Below are 20,207 nucleotides of genomic sequence, written 5' to 3'. Positions count from 1 at the left end.
GTTTTTTCTAACGGTGTCTTGAATGGAACAAACATGGTGGGAAAATAAAATGAAATTGAAATTCGAGTTTCGTTTTAAGCCGGCAAGTGCCTTAAATAAAATGTATCAGACTACTGTTGTAACGTAACAAACAAGCACATCGGCCATGTGGCTCAACTAACTTAGAATAAATCCGGACTTCTACTGTGTCTTATACGAGGACCCCGATTCGGAACTTGCCATATCTGCCACATCGATATTACATCGTATTATTCCCATATGCGGTCATGCCTGCATGCAATATATGGCCCCAATGCGGGGCCCGGCCGCGGTCGGACACGACGTGCATCGGTATCGTTGAGCAAGCTAACGTTAGTCGAGCCGAGGTAGATCCAACGTTACAGTGCCAGTCAGTGCGCAGCCCGTTCGAAAGTATTTTATCCAGCGGTATTTACATGGTTTTGGGGGTTCCTGACTTTTATGCATATAGTAGTGAGCTGTAAAGAGCTCTTATATATTTAATTGTCCATTTCTCATAAAATTTGTCTGATTTTATAGATAAAAGTTTAAAATTTCTTAAGAGTCAAAAGAAATGCACATTGTACGCATTTTGGTGACCGACATAGCTTAATAGAAAAAAAAATTCTCAAGATATTATGTGAACAAGCAAAGCATATTTTCGCATAGAAATCACATTTGCGTCAAATTGATATAATAACCACTATAAAGCGTAGATATTCTTCTTCACGACTAAAAGAAATCGTGAAATTTTGTGATGAAGCAAAGTCAGGAACCCCCAAAACCATGTCCATCGCAAAAAGATTGGAAGTGCAGTAAAATTGCCGAAGCGGTGCACGGACTACCAACATTTTTATATGCCATTAAAAATCCGGAAGTGGGAATGAATCGGGCTGGGGCGAATGCCGTCAGCCTTTCGGTTAGATGCGTGGAAGGACTCTGGTTAGAACCCATTTTTTTCCGGGAAGGGGGGGAGGGGTAATATTTTTTTCGTTCTTTCTTTTTTGTTTAAATCATATTCCTTCCCTGTTCCGAACACAGCTTAATTCTCTTTTTATTTTCATGTGAATTCTATTCAGGCCTGTTTTTATCAAATATCCAAGATTTTTTACTTTGATTTTCAAGATTATGTTAACACTTATTTTGGGCAGGGGTAGGAGAGGAAGAGGATAAGTCAATAGTCAAGTCCACATCAACGTTTTTGTGAAATTTTCTGGAATATTTGGCTTTTCTTTGTATTCAAATGATTTATTTTTGGTGGGGTGAACTTCTCCTTTACCTTTTGCATGGAATGTAGGGAATGCATAGAAATATTTACCATGAATGAAATTGTCTAAAAATATGGAATTCGGTAATTGGCAGAATGTTCACTTTCTTTTCATCCAGGCCACTCCCTCACATCCACCATACTTACAGTCTTATAATGAAAAAATGAATTTCAAGAAAACTGATTCAAATTAAAAAGAAAAACTTTTATGATCTTGATAGATTGTGCAATTTTTTTTTAACGATGTGAAAATTACAGAACCGATTATCACACATACTGTAATTTCTTTCCTAATTTGTTTGTTACATTGCACATGACATGTTTACGGTGTATTTTAGTTTTCTCATCATTTTGTTTAACAAATCAATTCCTCTAATAACATTTAGAGCTGCCATAAATGTAACCCACTGTGATTTGATGAAGAGTTTCCCTGTCATCACATTTGCAAAATATTGATATGATGAAATGCAACTAAAAATTAAAAAGGAATGTGATGTGAGCAAAAATAAATAAACTTTAAGTTGCAGACCCTAGTTTTCTTTTTTTCTATAACTGTTTGTCAAAAAAAAGAATTACTCTATTTATAATTTTTTTTATGTGGACTTGACTTTTAACTTATCCTCTTCCCCTCCCATCCCTGCCCAAATAAGTGTTAACATGAACTTGAAAGTCAGAGTAATAAATCAAGAAATTTAATGAATACGGGCATGAATAGAATTTCACACGAAGATTTAAAATAAGAGAGTAAAGCTGTGTTCGGAACGAGGAAGGAATGTTATTTAAAGAAAAAGAAAGAAATGAAAAGAAATTACCACTTACCCCCTCCCGGAAATAAAAAAAAAATGGGGTTCGAACTAGGGTCCTTACACGCATCAGAATGATACGCTGACTGCATTCGCCGAAGCCCGATTCCTGTAAATGTAAATTTATCCTTTAGCTCAGGTGAGCGCGAAGTCCCCAAAGGGCTCTTGTTATAACTGGTTGCAATGTAAACAATCTAATTAATCACTTAAATAATGTACAACAGACTGTTTTTTATCCATAGACGTTGATGACGCTTAAGACTTCTTCATTTCCAAATTAACATCTTCTTTAAGATACTTACGTTCCTTTTACGATCAGCAGAAAATTAAATTATAAAAAAGTCCTACTCCTTCCTTGGATTACTAAATCACTTATTAGATTAATCAACCGAAAGAACAACCTGGGCTCCGTAACACAAAGGTTTGCGATGAGTTGCACATATGAAAGAACCGCACCGATTGGTCCCTGGTGACTAATCCCGCTCTAAATACACTTCATGTAAAAACACCTTCTTTACTTCGTACTGGCAAAAAAAAAATATACCTTCCAACTCGATATGTACAAAACTGCTATGAGAACACTTAACAAATCATAAATGGTGCATTAAACAAAACGAATTAAAGTTCCTCTATATCAAAAATAAAAACAAAAAATACAATGATAACACCTTAGTAGCCAAAAAAAGTTTAATTCATATTTTTCCACAATATTCGAAACAATCTGGCAAGCAAAGTCCCATTAAAAATTGTTTAACAATTTTCCTGAAAACCCAAACACTAACTTTATATTTTTCAATCTTACCAACACAAGATTACTAATGTTAACAATCTGCACACAAAGAAGAGTCCAGGTTTCGATAGTATTCCTGACTTCCTACTTAAGAAAATTATTTCAACATATTCATTATTTCTATAAACACAGGGAAACTACCTTATCTCACAAAAATAGTCATCCCTCATGAAAAAGTCATCCCTCATTAAAAAAAAATCAACTTGTTTCTCACTACCGTCCTATTTCATTACTCATCTCGTTATCTAAAATTCTCGAAAAAAAAATTACAGTACGTTTTTGAATAAACATGATATCTGTGCGAACTCACAATTTGGATTTTGCGAAAATCATAGCACCTCACATGCAATTCTGTCTTGTATCAATAAAATCACTACTTTCATAGAGTAGGCTTTTATACTGTTGGTATTTTCCTGGACTTCTCCAAGGCCTTCGATACCATTAACCACGAAATAGGTCTTTATAAACTTTCTTTTTATGGTATTAGGGGAGGGGTCTAGAAGTGGTTCAGGAGTTACCTAAAAGATAGATCTCAATTTGTATCGGTTAACAACGTTATTTCTTCCACTCTTCCTATCACATGCGGAGTACCCCAGGGAAACTTACTTGGCCCTCTTCTTTTTATTACTTATGTCAATGAAAAAAAATTATCAAATTTGCTCACATTCATACTGTTTACTGACGACTCGAATACTTTCTTTTCTCATGATAACGTAAATCAATTTGTAAGAATTGTATGCTCTGAACTCGTACATGTACCTGACTGGATTAAGGCGAGTAAACTATTACCTAACCTGCCAAAAAACGAATTATATGCTTTTTTGTAATAAAACACATGCATTACCTGGCAATATCATTTTTTATAACACCGTTCTTGAAAATGTATCAGAGACCAGATTCTTGGGTGTTATTATTGACAATAAATTATATGGAAACCACACATTGATAATACATGCAAAACAATTTCAAGAAACATCGGCTCATCAACAAGCTTGAATATTTTCTTCCATCTCACACTTTACTTACATTATACCATACATTAATATTACCATACATTAATTTCGGCATTTTGGCATGGGGTTGTGAAATCCAAACACAATTACAAAGGATACTGTTGTTGAAGAAGAAGGCCCTTAGAATAATTTTTCAAACTCATTTCAGATCACACACAGATGTCATTTTTTTCCAAAATAATATTCTTAAAGTGAATGATTTATATCTTTGCCAACTCGCCCAATTTATGTATAAACTAGGTAAATATGATCTCCACATACTTTTTTCAAATATGTTCTGTAAAAACACCTCCATGCATGATTTCCCAACGAGACAACGTAATTGTTATCACCTATCCCCAACCCGTACTCTATTAGCAAAAAAGTATTTCGTCTTTTTTTGGACCAGTGTATTGGAATTGACTGCCCAATGACTTAAAGAATCACCAAGTATTAAGATGCTAATTTGTGAATACTCCACACTAGCAAGTCAAGCTAATATATAACATTATTATTTAAATCTAATTTTAAAGACATTGTTTAACTTTGTGAGCAGCCGATTTAAAAAAATTATCAAACCAAGATGAAACATGTGTACAAGTGCATGTATTAGAACTAATAAACCCTGAAAACAACCATTATTGAGAATGAAAAGCTAAAACTGCAAGGCGAACCCCGATTTTGTAAATAGGCATCTTATAACTGTATGGGATGAATTTAAGATGGTGTTTCCGGTCACTTTATATTTCAATTTTTGAATCACTAAATAGTGATTTTCGACCGCAATTTTTTCAGGGCTTCATTTTTGTAACATATCACAGACACAGGTGACAAGTGTGACCTTCTAGCTGAGATTTTTTTAAAGTCAAACCAATGTTAAACAATCACTTTAACACTCTATAAATTTGTCTGATATCATATATTCTAAATAATGTCACTACAGTACCTAAAGACACGCGTACTACCTACCATGTTTCTCTTTTCATTTTCAGTTTTATTTGCACCACCCTTTTCTGATTTAAAGGGGAAGTTCACCCTGACAGTTTATTGTAAAAATAACAGAAAAATTAATGAAATATATTGCCGAAGGTTTGAGAAAAATTCATCAAATAATTAAAAAGTTATTAGAATTTCAATTATTTGATTTGTGACGTCATATGCGAGCAGCATTCCTACATAGCGAATGGTAAAAAATCAATGAAATGTCATTTTCTCAAAAAATTGAAAATGGTTTTTCACTGTAACTTTTGTATATCAATAGACAAATCGTTTCACACCCGATCATGAAAAGAAAACAAAATTGAGTCATCAGGAACCATACAAAATTTGAAATTTATGCATTTTATATTACATAACACATGGGACATCTGCTCGTTTATGACGTCACAAATCCATAACTTTGAACTCTAATAACTTTCTTACTCTTTAACGGATTTTCCTAAAACCTTCACCAATATTTTTTACTATTTTTTCTGCTATTTTTACAAGAAAGTTTTCTTCAGGGTGAACTTCCCCTTTGATTTCTGATATACAACAGGTCCAGTTAAAAATTGATTATTTTTTATTTTTACAATAAACCTTTTGGTCAGCTCGGTCTATTACCGTCGGCTTCAAGCTCTCGGCGGTCTTCAGGCAGACTGATGATTTGACAACTTGGTTGTGTCTGCGTGCTGCGATGTGTCGTCACAACTGATTGGTTTTCTGAGGGGCATTTTGATATTATTTCTGACTTTTATATTTGAGATACAGGAACTACAACTGATCTGTGAAACATGAACAATGCAAAAATGAAACTCAGCTTTCCAAGTATAATAGGAAACTAATGGAAGCAACCGCCCAATTCTATTTAACATAGTGAATAAAAAAAAAGGTGTCCAATACTAACCTAAGAAAGAGTGGGCTTGCTATCTCTGCCTGGAAGAGAAATATACCACTATCACCAATAGCCAAAAGTCTCTCAACAAAGTCAGAAATAATTAGTATAGTCCATGCAAAACTCTCTTAAGGTTGCACTTTGATATTAATGTGACACAGGATGTGACACGTATTTCCGAAGGTTTGAAAGTCCGACGGTTCATTAGTCCGAAAACGAAATGAGGTTCGTAATTCTGAAGGTTCGTTAACCCGAAAGTGAAATGAGGTTCGTGATTCCGAAGGTTCGTTAGCCCGAAAACGAAATTATTAACGAACCTTATTTCGTTGTCGGACTAACGAAACTTCGGAACATCGAATCTTATTTCGTTTTCGGATTATCGAACCGTCGGAATAACGAACCTTCGGAATAACGCAACAAATGTTCGGATTAACGAACCCTTTTACGTTTTCGGATTAACAAACATCGAGGCAAAGGCAATTTACGTGTTTCGGAATTACGAACCTTCGGAATTACGAAGTGTAACCACAATGTCGACCGAGAACTGTTATCAATTTGGTTTGTAAAGTATGCTGCCTATCAGATCTGCTGCTCCCGATGACTCCAATGCACCCTCTAGCTCCTCACATGGACCGCAAGTTCTATTCTTCCACATCATTAGAATCTCCATCATTGCTTTGTGATAATCCTTGCAATGTTTTGTTAGGATGTTGCTGGACTGGTTTAAACCGACGCCCAACCTCAAGCAGAAGGAGTCGAATATTTCATTTGGGAATTCGCGAGAGATCTGAAGAAGCTGCCCCTCGGATACGTTCTCGTTGATTCTTTCCCCCAAGTTCCTATTACCAGAGATGAAATTAATTGTTTTAAATTTGAAGTTAACGCATTGTATACCAAAAAAAAATTTCGAGCAAATATTGAAAATGCCCGTCAACTGTCAAAAAAACAGCTGGGAGGTCTTTGCCGAAAAAATGGTGATCCGGTACATCAATTTTGTCCTAAGTTTCGGAGATGACAATTGCAAACATAATGTCGTTTTTCCAGAGTCCACGATTGCAGAGAAAAGGCATATTTTTTGCCAATTTATCCAGTTCATAACACATGAATTAATAAATTAATAATAATAATAATGTAGGGTATTTATATTGCGCACATATCCACCTTGTTAGGTGCTCAAGGTGCACCTATATTAACCGGGTAAGCTAGGCGTTCACACCGCACACAGCTTCTTGAGGAATTACTTCCTACCGATACCCATTTACCTCACCTGGGCTGGGTGCAGCACATTGTGGATCAGTTTCTTGCTGAAAATCTCATATTTAATGCTCAGTAGAAGTAAACCGCTTTATATTTGAGTAAATTGTTTCAAACAATGGTGTCCAGGAATGTTTCACCATCTTCTGTTCAGAGTATCTTGTCAATGATTTTAAGTCATAATTTCAGGTGATGTAACTCTTGTGATTATGATCCTGACAGACCCCTAACAAAATTTCCTGAAATTTTTGGGATATTTTTTTTACGGTGTACATGTAAGGTGTATAAACGAGAATAAGTATGTAAATAATGGAGCATCTGCATATACCTTTTAACATGTATCGCACGGTCGATGGCATCGTTGGGTGCCAGTTGCTGCGCTTCAGCTGCAAGATAGAAACATTGAATAGATGTCGCTGTTGAAAACCATCCATTGTACGAAAAAAGCAATAATTAATTGGATTTGTTTTACTATATTCAAACTCCATATTTAAACTGCAAACCAACATTGCTAAAGTCCCAAGGTAATGTATACCGATATGAATGTAGTAAATACTTGATAGCTAAGGGAAAATTTTCATTATCTTGTGTCATTGTTCACTCAAATTTGCCAAAATGGGCATTTCAAATGTACACAAACTTTAATTGTGATCCCACGTGTTGAAAACCACCTACCGCTTTTTTTTTCCTGGTCAGATTTATTTTCATGCTTTAACCATTCGCTTTTTTGCCTGATTTTTCTCCTCTCGAACACACCATTTGGATTGCACCCCTTCCTGTAACTTATGAAGAAGCGCCCACTGACTTCCCTTATTACAAGACAGGATTATGTTGGCGCTTAAGCAGGTCTAACTTTGTACATTCAATTTATAAGTTATTCCCACCTTTTTCCTTCATTTATTTTTCTTTTCGCGCCCCTTCACAGTTGAAGCCGAAGCTTATTCGCTTTGCCCTCAGATATCTTACTTTCTACATGTTTTCATCAAGTGTTTCGGCTTCATCACCTAAAAAGTAGGGTGTTAAAACTGACAGCAGTTACTATCCCGTGAAGACAAAACCCTTGTGTGTTAGAATTGCACCCTATTCTGAAGTCGGGTTTAACTTAGATCACGGTTAATCTATGTTCTAAAATTATGAGGTGCCCCCCCCCCCAAAAAAAAAAAAAAAAATCTGCCTATATATGTTTACTATTTTGCTTCCTTTTGCTTTCATAATGAAGGAAAATGCCTTAGATGTGATTCACAGACAACTATAGAAAATTTGAGTGTCAAATGAGTTAATAAATTGGATGTGTACTGTTAGGGCTTTGTGCCTAAATTGGCTCTCCATCGTTAAACCAAAACTTTAAATCCGGGTTTTATTTTAACTGTGGTTGTCAATACGGGCCTATGAGTGTGAATATAACACCCCAATTGGTGAACTGGCAGGGAAAAAAATAACACCGGATGAATGACTTGTGTAGTCTTCTATGTACACCTATCGACACTACGAGTAGGTGCTTAACAATGCTCTCCATATTTTACGAGCGACTTAACGAACGACTGCTGACCGTTTCATAGCAGCCAAGTCAACATCATTGAAAATTTGGTGTATCATTTAACACAGGAAATGATCACCGGTCGTTTGTTAAATGAAACCAAATCTCAAGAAGAGAAGCAATCTTATTGGAAAGAGTAAAATTAGAGGAACAATTTAAAAAAAAGTTTCATCAAAATCGGTTATTAAAAATAAGCAAGTTATGGACGATTAAAAAGTCTTGTTGTACTCCTCAAATTGGCGAATGTGTTTCAAAATGGCTGATTTTGTGGACAACTCTCCATTCGTTTTGTACACATATTTTCAGATTTTCCCCTTTATTTTACATATTTCACATTATCTCCTCTTGACCTTGACATATATGGTGTGGATTATATTTTCCCATGAGTTTTCAAACTCCCATAACTTGTTTATTTCATAACCGATTTTGATGAAAGTTTTTTTATAAATTTGTTCCTCTCATTTTACTCCTTCCGATAAGATTGCTTCTCTACTTGGGTTTTGGTTTTCTTTAAGTCGCTCGTAACTTACGGACAGCTTCACCTGGGGAGTCTGTGTTTCACAAAAAGTTAAGTATGATTTAAAGTCATGCTTAGTGCTGGCGCGCAAATGATGCTTTAACGCGCAATCTTATTGATTAATAGGGAGCCGCGCGCGTCCTTGTAGCTTCATTTGACCAATGCAGCGAAGCCTTACATTCAGCACATAACTGGACAGTTCACAGCGACTCTAAGTCATGCTTAACTCTTTGTGAAATACCCACTGATGTAAGTCGCATACCTCTCTCCTTTAGATGTTCTTCCGCTACCTCCACCAAGCCAACTTTCTCTAGTGCGCATGACAGGACCCTCACTTGCTCCTCCCTCTTCATCTTTTCCCGCCAGCAAAACAGCATCGAGATCGTGCCAGCCGAGGTGACGTCACCCGCTCCCTGATTGGTTGCTTAAAACACATGGAAATTAAATAACGTTAAAGGTCAAGACCACCCCAGACAAATGTGGATTTTGAATAAATAAAGAACAATCAAACTGGCATAACCCTAAAAATTTCATCAAAATCGGATGTAAAATAAGAAAGTTATGGTATTTAAAAGTTTCGCTATTTTTACTCAGTGACATGCAAATGACAGAGTCGATGATGTCCATCACACACTATTTCTTTTGTTTTTTATTGTTTGAATTATACAATGTTTCATTTTTTACATATTTGACTATGAGGACAAACTTGACTTAACCATATAATATTAAACAATACTAATTGCACATGTTCAGGGAGGAATTAATAATTTCTTCCCTTGACAATGAGGAGAAAAATCGAATATTTCATAGTCATAATTATAATAATATACAAAAGAAATGGTGAGTGGATGACATCATCAGTATCCTCATTTGCATACCGACAAGGATGTTCATATAACTGTTTTGTAAAATTACGCGAAACTTTAAAATGTCATAACTTTCTTATTTTACATCCGATTTAGATGAAATTTTGAGTGTTATGCTTGTTGGATTTTTCTCTTTTTGTCTCACCTGCGAAGCAAAGTGAGACTATAGGCGCCGCTTTTCCGACGGCGACGGCGACGGCGGCGGCGACGGCGGCGGCGGCGGCGGCGGCGGCGTCAACATCAAATCTTAACCTGAGGTTAAGTTTTTGAAATGATGTCATAACTTAGAAAGTATATGGACCTAGTTAATAAAACTTGGCCATAAGGTTAATCAAGTATTACTGAACATCCTATTAGAGTTTCATGTCACATGACCAAGGTCAAAGGTCATTTAGGGTCAATGAACTTAGACCATGTTGGAGGAATCAACATCGAAATCTTAACCTGAGGTTAAGTTTTTGAAATGTCATCATAACTTAGAAAATATATGGACCTAGTTCATGAAACTTGGACATAAGGTTAATCAAGTATCACTGAACATCCTGCATGAGTTTCACGTCACATGACCAAGGTCAAAGGTCATTTAGGGTCAATGAACTTTGGCCGAATTGGGGATATCTGTTGAATTCCCATCATAACTTTGAAAGTTTATGGATCTGATTCATGAAACTTGGACATAATAGTAATCAAGCATCACTGAAAATTTTGTGCAAGTTTCAGGTCTCATGATTAAGGTCAAAGGTCATTTTGGGTCAATGAACTTTGGCCGAATCGGGGTATCTGTTGAATTACCATCATAACTTTGAAAGTTTATTGGTCTAGTTCATTAAACTTGGACATTAGAGTAATCAAGTATCACTGAACATCCTGTGCGCGTTTCAGGTCACATGACCAAGGTCAAAGGTCAATGAACTTTGGCCGAATTGGGTGTATCTGTTGAATTACCATCATAACTTTGAAAGTTTATGGATCTGATTCATGAAACTTGTACATAAGAGTAATCAAGTATCACTGAACATCCTGTTCGAGTTTCAGGTCACATGATCAAGGTCAAAGGTCATGTAAGGTCAATGAACTTTGGACATGTTGGGGTTTTTTGTTGAATAACCATCATATCTCTGTAAGTTTATTGGTCTAGTTCATAAAAAAGGGAAATAAGAGTAACCATGTATCACTGAACATCTTGTGCGAGTTAGAGTAGTATTCAAAGTGAGCACTGCTGCTATATTGAACCGCGTGATGCAGGTGAGACGGCCAGAGGCATTCCACTTGTTATTAAAACCAACTTCTTGTTGGGGTGGACTTGTCCTTTAAGTTTTACCATTCGACCATTCAGCCATTATAAAGATGAAATCGGCAATGATGGTAATGATAAGGATGATGATGATGACGGTACTAGTAATCTTGATTATACATGCATCGCAAAGTTAAGCTAACGGCGTTTCTGTGCGGCCGATAAAGAAGTATCAGTGGTCTGTAATAGCCCTATGCAGGGGCGGATTCAGCTTTCGCCAATAGGGGGGTGGGGGCGAAAAATATATTCATCAACATTTTTCTCGATTGGCCGATATAATCTGATTTTTTTTTGTTGGTTTTTCAGGGGGTAGTCCTAACTAAAGACTGAAGTTTTAAGCATATGTTAGTTTTAACAATATAAGGTATCTCATGTGGTCTTACTGTATAATACGAGCGCGAGCTAATTTTGTTGATATTTTATGTCCTTAGAGCAAAGATTCTGAGCAATTTTACTAATCATGAAGAAAGATATGTATCCAACTAAACAATGCGAGCGCGAAGCGCGAGCTCAAAATTTTTGATATTCCGACCTGAAAACTGAACAGTCTAAGCGCGTTTTTATTGAAATAAAGAACAAGCTGTGTGTCTCAATTAAATGCGAGCGCGAAGCATGAGCTTAATTTTTTTGATATACTGACATGATAAAGGAGCATTTGGACAAATTTCCAAGAGGATAGATATCTCACAAATCAAACAATGCGAGCGCGCAGCGCGAGCTGAAAATTTTGATATAACAATTTGTGTAAATCAAAGAAACTATTCAAAGATTGATGTGCGAGGTGAAATATTGTGTACAAATTGATTTCAGAACTGGATATATGAAGTGTCATTTAATCCTCTTGAATGGGATTCATTACACAGACAATGCGAGCGCGAAGCGCGAGCGAACATTTCTATATAAAGTCTATTTTCCAATTCTTCCCCTCACCTTTTCCTTTCCTTTCGGGGTCGGACCGGCCGTTACGAGGCTAAAAATTACACATCATGGGTATAATACTTCTTTCTTACTTTTCTTTCTGTTTTTCGTAGATTCTATCAAGATAAAGAGTACACTTTTTCTGCAGGTTGTCAAAAAATAGGAGGGGGGCGGGGCCGGCTCGGCCCCTTCCTGGATCCGCGCCTGCTATTATCGCACTCATCGTCATGGATTCGTGCAGCATTCTCAGTTCACTATTGATTCGTGAAATAATTGTTCCTCAACTCATCTTAGAATATATCTTGTTTCCCATTCTGTTCCACTGAGTGTAATAAAGTATACGCTACCTTTATAATTCTTATATTCTGCATATGTGAAGTCAAGTTCAAGTGCCAGGGCCAACAGCTTGTCGTTATTCCCGATCGAATTACCAATGTTTAAGAGTTTCTTGTCTGAAATCCCGTCCATTATGTTTTCTCAAGCAGATTCCTACGCTGCAACATTAATGAAAGTAGACGAAACAATTACATCTTTGCATATTATAGAATGGATGAGAAAATCCCTGCAATCTGATTGGTTGAGAGCTATGCAAGAATTTTTACTGGGCTGCACGAACGATATCCCGATAATCAAAACGATATCCACTGTAAACAAGCTATCGCCCGAAAAGGTTATTGTGATGTCATCGCGCATGTACTGTTACGCTTGTTTACGTCAAAATTTTGAATTTTCGATCAAGGCAGAATGAATCAAATAAAGGATGCAAAATGATCTGTAAGTACAAATACGGTACTGTAATTGTCATTGGGATTAAAACTGCCCGCATACTTGTTAGTTGAGAAGTCTAGACATACGATCTAATGTTAGATCTACTGCCCTGAGCTGTGAACAGCCAAATTCTCCACTGCACTGCAGGCCGGCCAGGCAGCTGCAAGCGCTGGCCCCCGCCGCGGCCCGGGCATACACACACAGCTATTGGAGGTCGGAGGCTGCCTCAAGATCTTGTCAATGCAAAGCTGTATTTGGCAGTTTGGGTATAATAATGCCTTTGTGCCAACATATTATGCAGTTAAGCCCATATTTATGTTGTCCAGGGTTATCAAAGTGTCTGCATTACATTTTGGAATTTTCATGCATCCGGTAAATAAATCATGCGTCCGGTAAAAAAAATCATGCGTCCGGTAAATTGAATTTACCGGACGCATGAAATTATCATGCATCCGGTAAATCATTAATTTTTGTATTTTATTCAATAAATTTTTTCCATTCTATAAAACAGATGATGCATGGGTTTCTTTCGTGGGTCAGTGGAACTGTGTGCACGCGGTAACTTTGGCATTATGGTCTAAACCCACTCGGCTGCGCCTCGTGGGTTAAACCATGCCAAAGTTACCTTGTGCACACAGTTCCTACTGACCCACTCTAACCCATGCATCATTTGTATACTGTATGTCGTTAACAGTGTAATGTGTATCAATTGACAAAATTGAACAATATACAAATAATGGATGTTTATGAGTGCAATGGACAGAATACTTCATGAGGTGAAATATGAAATGATCCATTCAATGAGGCGTTCATTATTTGGTTTAGGCCTAATTTTTTTTTCATATGAAATTCATTAATTTCGATGGAAACTATGCTCATGCAGTGCGAGTTCGGTCTGTTGATTGTTACGTCATTACAACATGCGCTCTGCTGGTGCATGAGCTGTGCAATCTCGGTGCGCGAGTGCAATGGGCAAAATCGTATGGATCCAAAATTGCGCGATTAATGGATCCAAAATTGCACGGTTGTTGACGTCATTGCACAATGGGCTGAATGAACGATATCAAACAACCAATCAAATCACAAGAATCTATCTAGGTGTCGTATGATAGCAAATGAGGGCATATAGCGAGAGAACGGTCAATGAAGGGAGAGAGAACAGAGAGGAAAGGGGACGATTGGTAAAATTTCCACTTAAATAATGCTGATCCACATATTTAACAAGTGCAATAAAAATGTGGCCCAAAATAAAACCATTTCATCTTCACCCTGGCTTGCAATTTATTAGACTGACACCTATTTCAATGGCTACATGATTCATGGATTGCCGACACCATCCCTACCTATTTTAAGTTCTCGATATATATTTTCGATCTGGCATAACGCGTTATAACGTGCAACGTGATTACCACAACACCAAGTATTGTTTATAATAGAAGCAGTTACGTACCAAAGATTTTTACTCTCTGTAGACTAGTGGTTGCTCAACGCAGACTATACAGCTTCACCGTTCAGAGCCTGATATGATATCGGCATTTCAAAAATACAAATACAGGTAGAACATGTATTGAGAGATCATGTCGTTATATATCCGGGTCATATCTGCATCATAGTGAATCTCCCACTCTACAAAAAGTGCAGCATGTACTATATCGTTGCAGGTTAGGACACAGTTAGGTGAGTACCTTTGCCACCGATTTATCTATTAATACCTATTTCAAAGGCATATTATACACTCGTGTGTATCAATTCCAACAACATTCTACCTTAAATCTCTACAGTTGCATCATGCATTTTGCAGGGAGGAGTTGTGTTTGTACATGGTATTGTCGTTTCAATTTCATTGAACAGTTTGAGGGATAATATGAATAGTTGAGTATTGTTGGTTTGGTAAAAGAGATGTATATGTGTTTTGACGACAGCAGACCTCCCAAAGATAGGTGACACACAAAACATGGCTACATGTATATACGGAAGTGGACTTTGCTCTCTGCTTGTTAACAATTTACAGTCCGCAGTTGCCACAATATACATAAAGATCATCGAACGTTGTTCATATCATCGCACACTCTTTATCAGGGGTATTATATGCGTTCGATTATGTAGTAGTTTGATTTGTCCTGATTAATATATGAGGCGAATTAACCTCCGTAACCCACTAATTGATAAATAGTGAAATATTTATCAGAGAATGACCAACCCTCCTTATATTTATTAAGTCTTTTAATGATCAAGGTATTGATAAAAAAGGATTTGTGAGACGTTGAAAGTTTTTTACATGTTTTTGTTTATCTGTTTTATCAAAATCGTTGAATTAAAATCCCGTTGTTTTCTTTTCATATACCGCACACATGCATCCTTTAAAATAAAAGAAGTCCCTGCAGCATGCAGAGTCTCGAGAACACCTGTAATCAGATTGCGTAATCTTACAGGAAATTGGTATTTGGTGTATGGAATCTTACAAATTTCCTTCAATAAAACACCCTTACCTCTTTTTGAACAGACCTGTTATGTGAAATTGCAGAAAAATTCATGTTTGATGAATTTACAGAATGATTCTGCTATTGCTTTCTGCAAAATCTTCTTTTTTCTGTAAAATCGCGGGATTTTTACAGAGTAGAATGGCGTCACACTCAGAACCAGACTTTGACGAGGTCCTCAAACTGATCGCAGAAGACATAACCAACGAAGACCATATTGAAATGTTAGGAAAAGCACTTGGTTTCCGAAAAGGCCCCATTGAAAACTACATCAAAACCAACTTCCGGTTTGGTAACGTTACGAGCAGGGGTACACTTCAAATGCTCCGGGATTGGAATCTTAAAGTCAGCAGAACGCAGCAGTTTGGAGAGCTAAGGGCGGCTCTTATAAAGGCAAACTTGCAGGCGACGGCGGATGATCATTTACCCCAAGGTAAGTCAATCATATTTTCAACTTTTCATGGAATGTTTTTCAGGGAGATTCAGATTTGCTTTGCGATGCATGGTGAATTAAAAAAAGGAAATATATTGAAATGACAACCAAATGTCAATAAAGAGCTGCGAGGTCATTGTTGAACATATTTAGTGAAATGTAAGAAAATGAAAAAGAAATATTGGTAAGGGGCTTTTTTTGAGAAAAAAAAGATCCATCAAAGAATAGTATAAAAGTTATGACAATTTGAAGTTTATGATTTGTGACGTCAAAAACTAGCAGCTTCCCCATTATGGTATGTATTATAAAACGCAAAAAAGATACATTTTTGTTTGTTTAATGGTTCATGATTACTAAACATTTTATTCTTTTAGGAGAGGGTGTGAAGTATATTGTCTGTAGATAGATTAAATATGCTTTTACAAGCTTTCTGTTTTATTAAACATTTAATAGATCTATACCATTTTACTACATGCAGATATGCTGTTCGCACATGACGTCACAATTCAATTGTTTGTTACGTCCGCAATAAAAGGTACAGAGTGCCAATGGTCCTGCCATTAATATATGTAGCCTATTTTAGTCAAATATGTGAAGAATTGACAACCCGATACCACCTATACTTTTGACTAGTAACACATTTTCATTATTAATTTCAGCCGACCTCTGCACACCGCGGAATTCCCAGTCTGCCCCATCGGGACAAACACAGTAAGTTGCATTTCAGAACAGTAAGAAGTCATGAATATTTCTGAAGCTCTTGAAGTACTTCTTATATTTTTCCTGAAAGAATGCTTCCTTATGAATGGCATCGATAAAAACAAAAATTAGAAGACGGTAAATGCACTGGGAAATGAAGGGTGCAAAAAAACGAGAATGTCAGAAGAAAAACTAAAAAGGGAGACGAGCGAGGGGACAATGATAACAGATAAACAAAGTTCAAATGATGAGGGCGATGTTGCTAATGAAGACGACGTCGTGATTGATAATGGAGATGATATGATTAACCTTGTGATCATTACTTTTATTTCTCGACCCCTTAGAAGCGCTTCTCCGATCAACAGTAATACCCAATACCATTTTCGTCTGCAACATGTTTGAAACAACCTTTAGCATGTTTAGGGTTAACGGAATTTTATCTCTAACCCTGCCATGTTATCCTTAAAGAATTGCTATCTTTATAACATGCTATTTTTAAAAACAACCTCCTATAGGTTCACGCTTATCTTAAGCGGCTTTTTCCCACAATATTAGTCTTCTATGATGTACTTAATTATTATACACTCTACATGCAGAAGAGCTAATCTTGTCCATAATTCAAGTCATTTCAGAGTAAGAAAATATCTAAAAATGTACTCACTAGTCACTCCACAAGAAGCTATAATCCACTCTCAAAAGATTAAAATCGGTCACTTCGAAATGACTGGTCCCTTGTCTCACTTTGAGAGCAGTGAAACTAGGAACCAGATTATGTTTTGTCGTATTTAAAGTGTTTAGTTTTATGTTCTCGTTTTTTTTTTATTTGTTGAATCAGGGAAGACCCTAACCTATATGTGACCGAAGGTCAGATCATGTACCTCGCAAGGAATCTGCTAGGTGACTTTTATTCTCCGTTCGCCAGTGCACTAGGCTTCTCGTATGCCGAGTATGAAAACATCAAACGGAAACATCTGAACGACATAAAGGAAGCGACCTTAGACATCTTGAACCAATGGAAAAGGAACACAGGTGGTTTGCGGACAGCTTTAGAGGGCGCTCTTAACGAGGCAGAATGTGCACGCTTAGCATATACATATAAAGATGCATAAACCCGCTCGGTTCCATGGAACCTGCTCCGTTTATTGATGTAATAAGCCACACCCACTTTTTCACTTATGTCCTATCTCTTAGATATGACTCCCACATTTTTTACGGAATAAACATATCATGTTTAGTGTCCAATAAAAGCTTAAGAAAAATTCAATGCAAATGAATGGATCACTGGGTATTTAAATTAAAAGTCATTTAAGGTCATATGGGGCAAATTGCATTACAAATGTAAATGCAACCTGTTTATTTGCATTTTATTTTTCCATCAGCTACAATTTGATACAAAACATGATATGTTTGTACCGTAAAATATGAAAGTAATATTTAATATTCATGTAAAAAAGGGGGGTTTGGCCTAAGACGTCAAATAAAAACAATGCACAAGCATGACAAAGGTGACCAGGAGGCACCCGCCGGATTTTTGAAGGAGACACCCCATCCTGACGGTCATACAAGAATTTTGATCATCTACCCTACTGTATATCATACACATATTCCAACACAAACATGACGCTACAGCATGCAGGCGTACAGAATCAAGCAAAGAGTAAATAGTTGTCGGAGGAGCAAATAGCGTCTGACTTGTCACCAACTAGATAAGCTCTTCAGGGACCAACTTGATAACAACGCTCACGATACTGCTGTCCCAGTTGGATAAAAAAAGGTGTAACTAGTTGTCTTTGAAGCTGCATGGTTACTGAAAAACAACTACAACAACGAAATGCTAGATTATTGACAGGATTCAGAGAAGTCAGCCGCGCCAGAATTGCTACCTTGTTTAATATAATGGGATTTTCACTTAGTACTCTTTTTACAGATCTGTTTGAATTTCATAGAAATTGTCAGCAATCATGGTAAAAAAGAGGAGGGAATGATTCATGAATACAGTGCGAATCAGACAAAATGTTACACTTTTTTAAAATTGTATTAAAGAAAATGTTGGAATCAGAGATAATTTCTAGCATGTATGGATAAACTAGTTAATCCTTTGTCACTTGGTAAAATTTGTTTCAGTATTTTTTTATGGTTGAGTACACAGCAGCCATCGTTTGAATGGCGAATATATGTTCCAAATTTATAGGGGGACGCTGAATTGTTGATCGAACTAGGGAAGCACCTAATCAATGTTCGAACTAGCGGGCGCAAAATTCATGATTCGAACTGGGGACACCAAAATGATGTTCCCACGTGCCCCCCTGACATTTGGTGTGCCCCCCACCCAGGTGCCCCCGAGAAAAACATGGCAGAAAGAAAAAAAAAACTAGAAAGCAGAAAAGAAAAAAAAGAAAAGAAAAGAAGAAAGACGGAAGAAAAAAGAAGAGGAAAATAAGGAGGAAGACGAGTGAATGAAATAATTTGAAGGGAGGACCTGAAAACAAAATCTTTCATGTTACTGTATAAAACTTTTGCTTGCGCTTCGCGCCAGAAGTGGCTGTTCGATGAGATTCATATCTTGCTCAATAGACTGATATGGAGCAAGTTTTGAAGTTAATATACAAAACATATTTTAGCTCGGACATCGAGCTTTCATTATTTTTTTCATTTACAAATTTAAGTGCTCTGTAAAATGTCCGTTTTATGGTCTACTTGTCAGCATTTTAAGCTCACGCTGCGTGGTCACATTGTTTGATTTGCCAAGTTCATATTGTTTACGTGTATTCCATAATGTTCCGTTAAAATATATTCGGAATGCCCAGATTCTAGGTCTAAATCAAAACATGCGCGATAGCTTGCATGTTCTTTATTCAAAATGTACTTAAACTATCCAGTTTCACATCAGATTATCAAAAATTGTCTACTCACGCTTCACAATCGCATTATTAATGATACCCAATTAGCTATATCCTATTTATGATTTACAAAACATGAATAGAGTGACCTTTTAGGTCTAAAATCTCAATTTTCTAATTCCTCATTCCTCTCGCGCTTCGCGCTTGCATCAATTGTTTAGTTACATACCTATCCCATTTATTAATACAAAAAGTGCTTAGAATGACAATTTTTTAAGTCAGAATGTCAAAAAATTCTCCTCCGCTTGGCGCTCGCATTATTGAAATATATACAATCTTCCTTGGTAACTGTAAGCAGTACTTAACAGTTTCCTTTTCGATAATGCTAGAACAGTTCATACAAATTTCTGTTCGTGCCTGGCGTTCGCAGTAATCATCTAGTTACATTAGAATCTTGTTCAGGATCACACATAACATTGCCAAGAATATTAAAATTTCAGGACAAAATGATGAAAGCAAAAAAAAAAAAGACGCTCGCGCTTCGCACTCGCACTTTATATAAGGCTTATGAGATAATTTCATGTTTATGTTGTTTTATACGAATAAAACTAAGAAGTGACGGATCGAGGAAAATATAGGCGAAGATAATTTCGGGCCCCGTCCCCTATTGGCGAAAGTCGGCTCCGCCCTTGTGACACATACACACACCGAAAAAAATGGCCGGTCCCCCCCCCGAAAAAGCAAGCACCCCAGTGCCCCCCCCCACGGAAAAAAATCCCAGCTACGCCAATTGGGGGAGGGGGCGCTGAAATCATGTTCGCACTACCGGAGCGCCAAATTGATGTTTGAACTAGGGGGCGCCAAAGTTATGATCGAACA

At 36.9% G+C, this 20,207-nt stretch overlaps 2 protein-coding genes across 4 annotated transcripts; one reads left to right on the top strand and one right to left on the bottom strand.

Moving 5' to 3' along the window:
- Positions 1–5,408: 5,408 nt before the first annotated feature.
- LOC121419786 lies at positions 5,409–14,391 on the bottom strand. Of its 2 annotated transcripts, XM_041614241.1 has the most exons (6): positions 14,327–14,391; positions 12,456–12,602; positions 9,293–9,454; positions 7,305–7,362; positions 6,227–6,561; positions 5,409–5,612 (listed from the first exon to the last, which is right to left on the bottom strand). In XM_041614241.1, the coding sequence occupies exons 2-5, from the start codon at positions 12,574–12,576 to the stop codon at positions 6,273–6,275; spliced, it is 630 nt and encodes a 209-aa protein (XP_041470175.1). In that variant the 5' UTR covers positions 12,577–12,602; positions 14,327–14,391; the 3' UTR covers positions 5,409–5,612; positions 6,227–6,272. The 2 variants fall into 2 exon arrangements, with proteins under 2 accessions (XP_041470175.1, XP_041470174.1); XM_041614240.1 differs by lacking the exon at positions 5,409–5,612 and having other exon boundaries at positions 6,177–6,561.
- Positions 13,798–18,577, top strand: LOC121419787. Of its 2 annotated transcripts, none has more exons than XM_041614243.1 (4): positions 13,798–14,553; positions 15,482–15,789; positions 16,449–16,500; positions 17,324–18,577. In XM_041614243.1, exons 2-4 carry the CDS (start codon positions 15,498–15,500, stop codon positions 17,595–17,597), a joined length of 618 nt encoding a protein of 205 aa, XP_041470177.1. In that variant the 5' UTR covers positions 13,798–14,553; positions 15,482–15,497; the 3' UTR covers positions 17,598–18,577. The 2 variants fall into 2 exon arrangements, with proteins under 2 accessions (XP_041470177.1, XP_041470176.1); XM_041614242.1 differs by having other exon boundaries at positions 13,799–14,553; positions 15,492–15,789.
- Positions 18,578–20,207: the final 1,630 nt, after the last annotated feature.

Source organism: Lytechinus variegatus, chromosome 8, assembly GCF_018143015.1.
Source record: "Lytechinus variegatus isolate NC3 chromosome 8, Lvar_3.0, whole genome shotgun sequence".
In the NCBI taxonomy this organism is placed as follows: Eukaryota; Metazoa; Echinodermata; class Echinoidea; order Temnopleuroida; family Toxopneustidae; genus Lytechinus; species Lytechinus variegatus.
The sequence above is the reverse complement of the archived record's forward strand: the minus strand, read 5'-3'. Positions and strand labels throughout refer to the sequence as shown.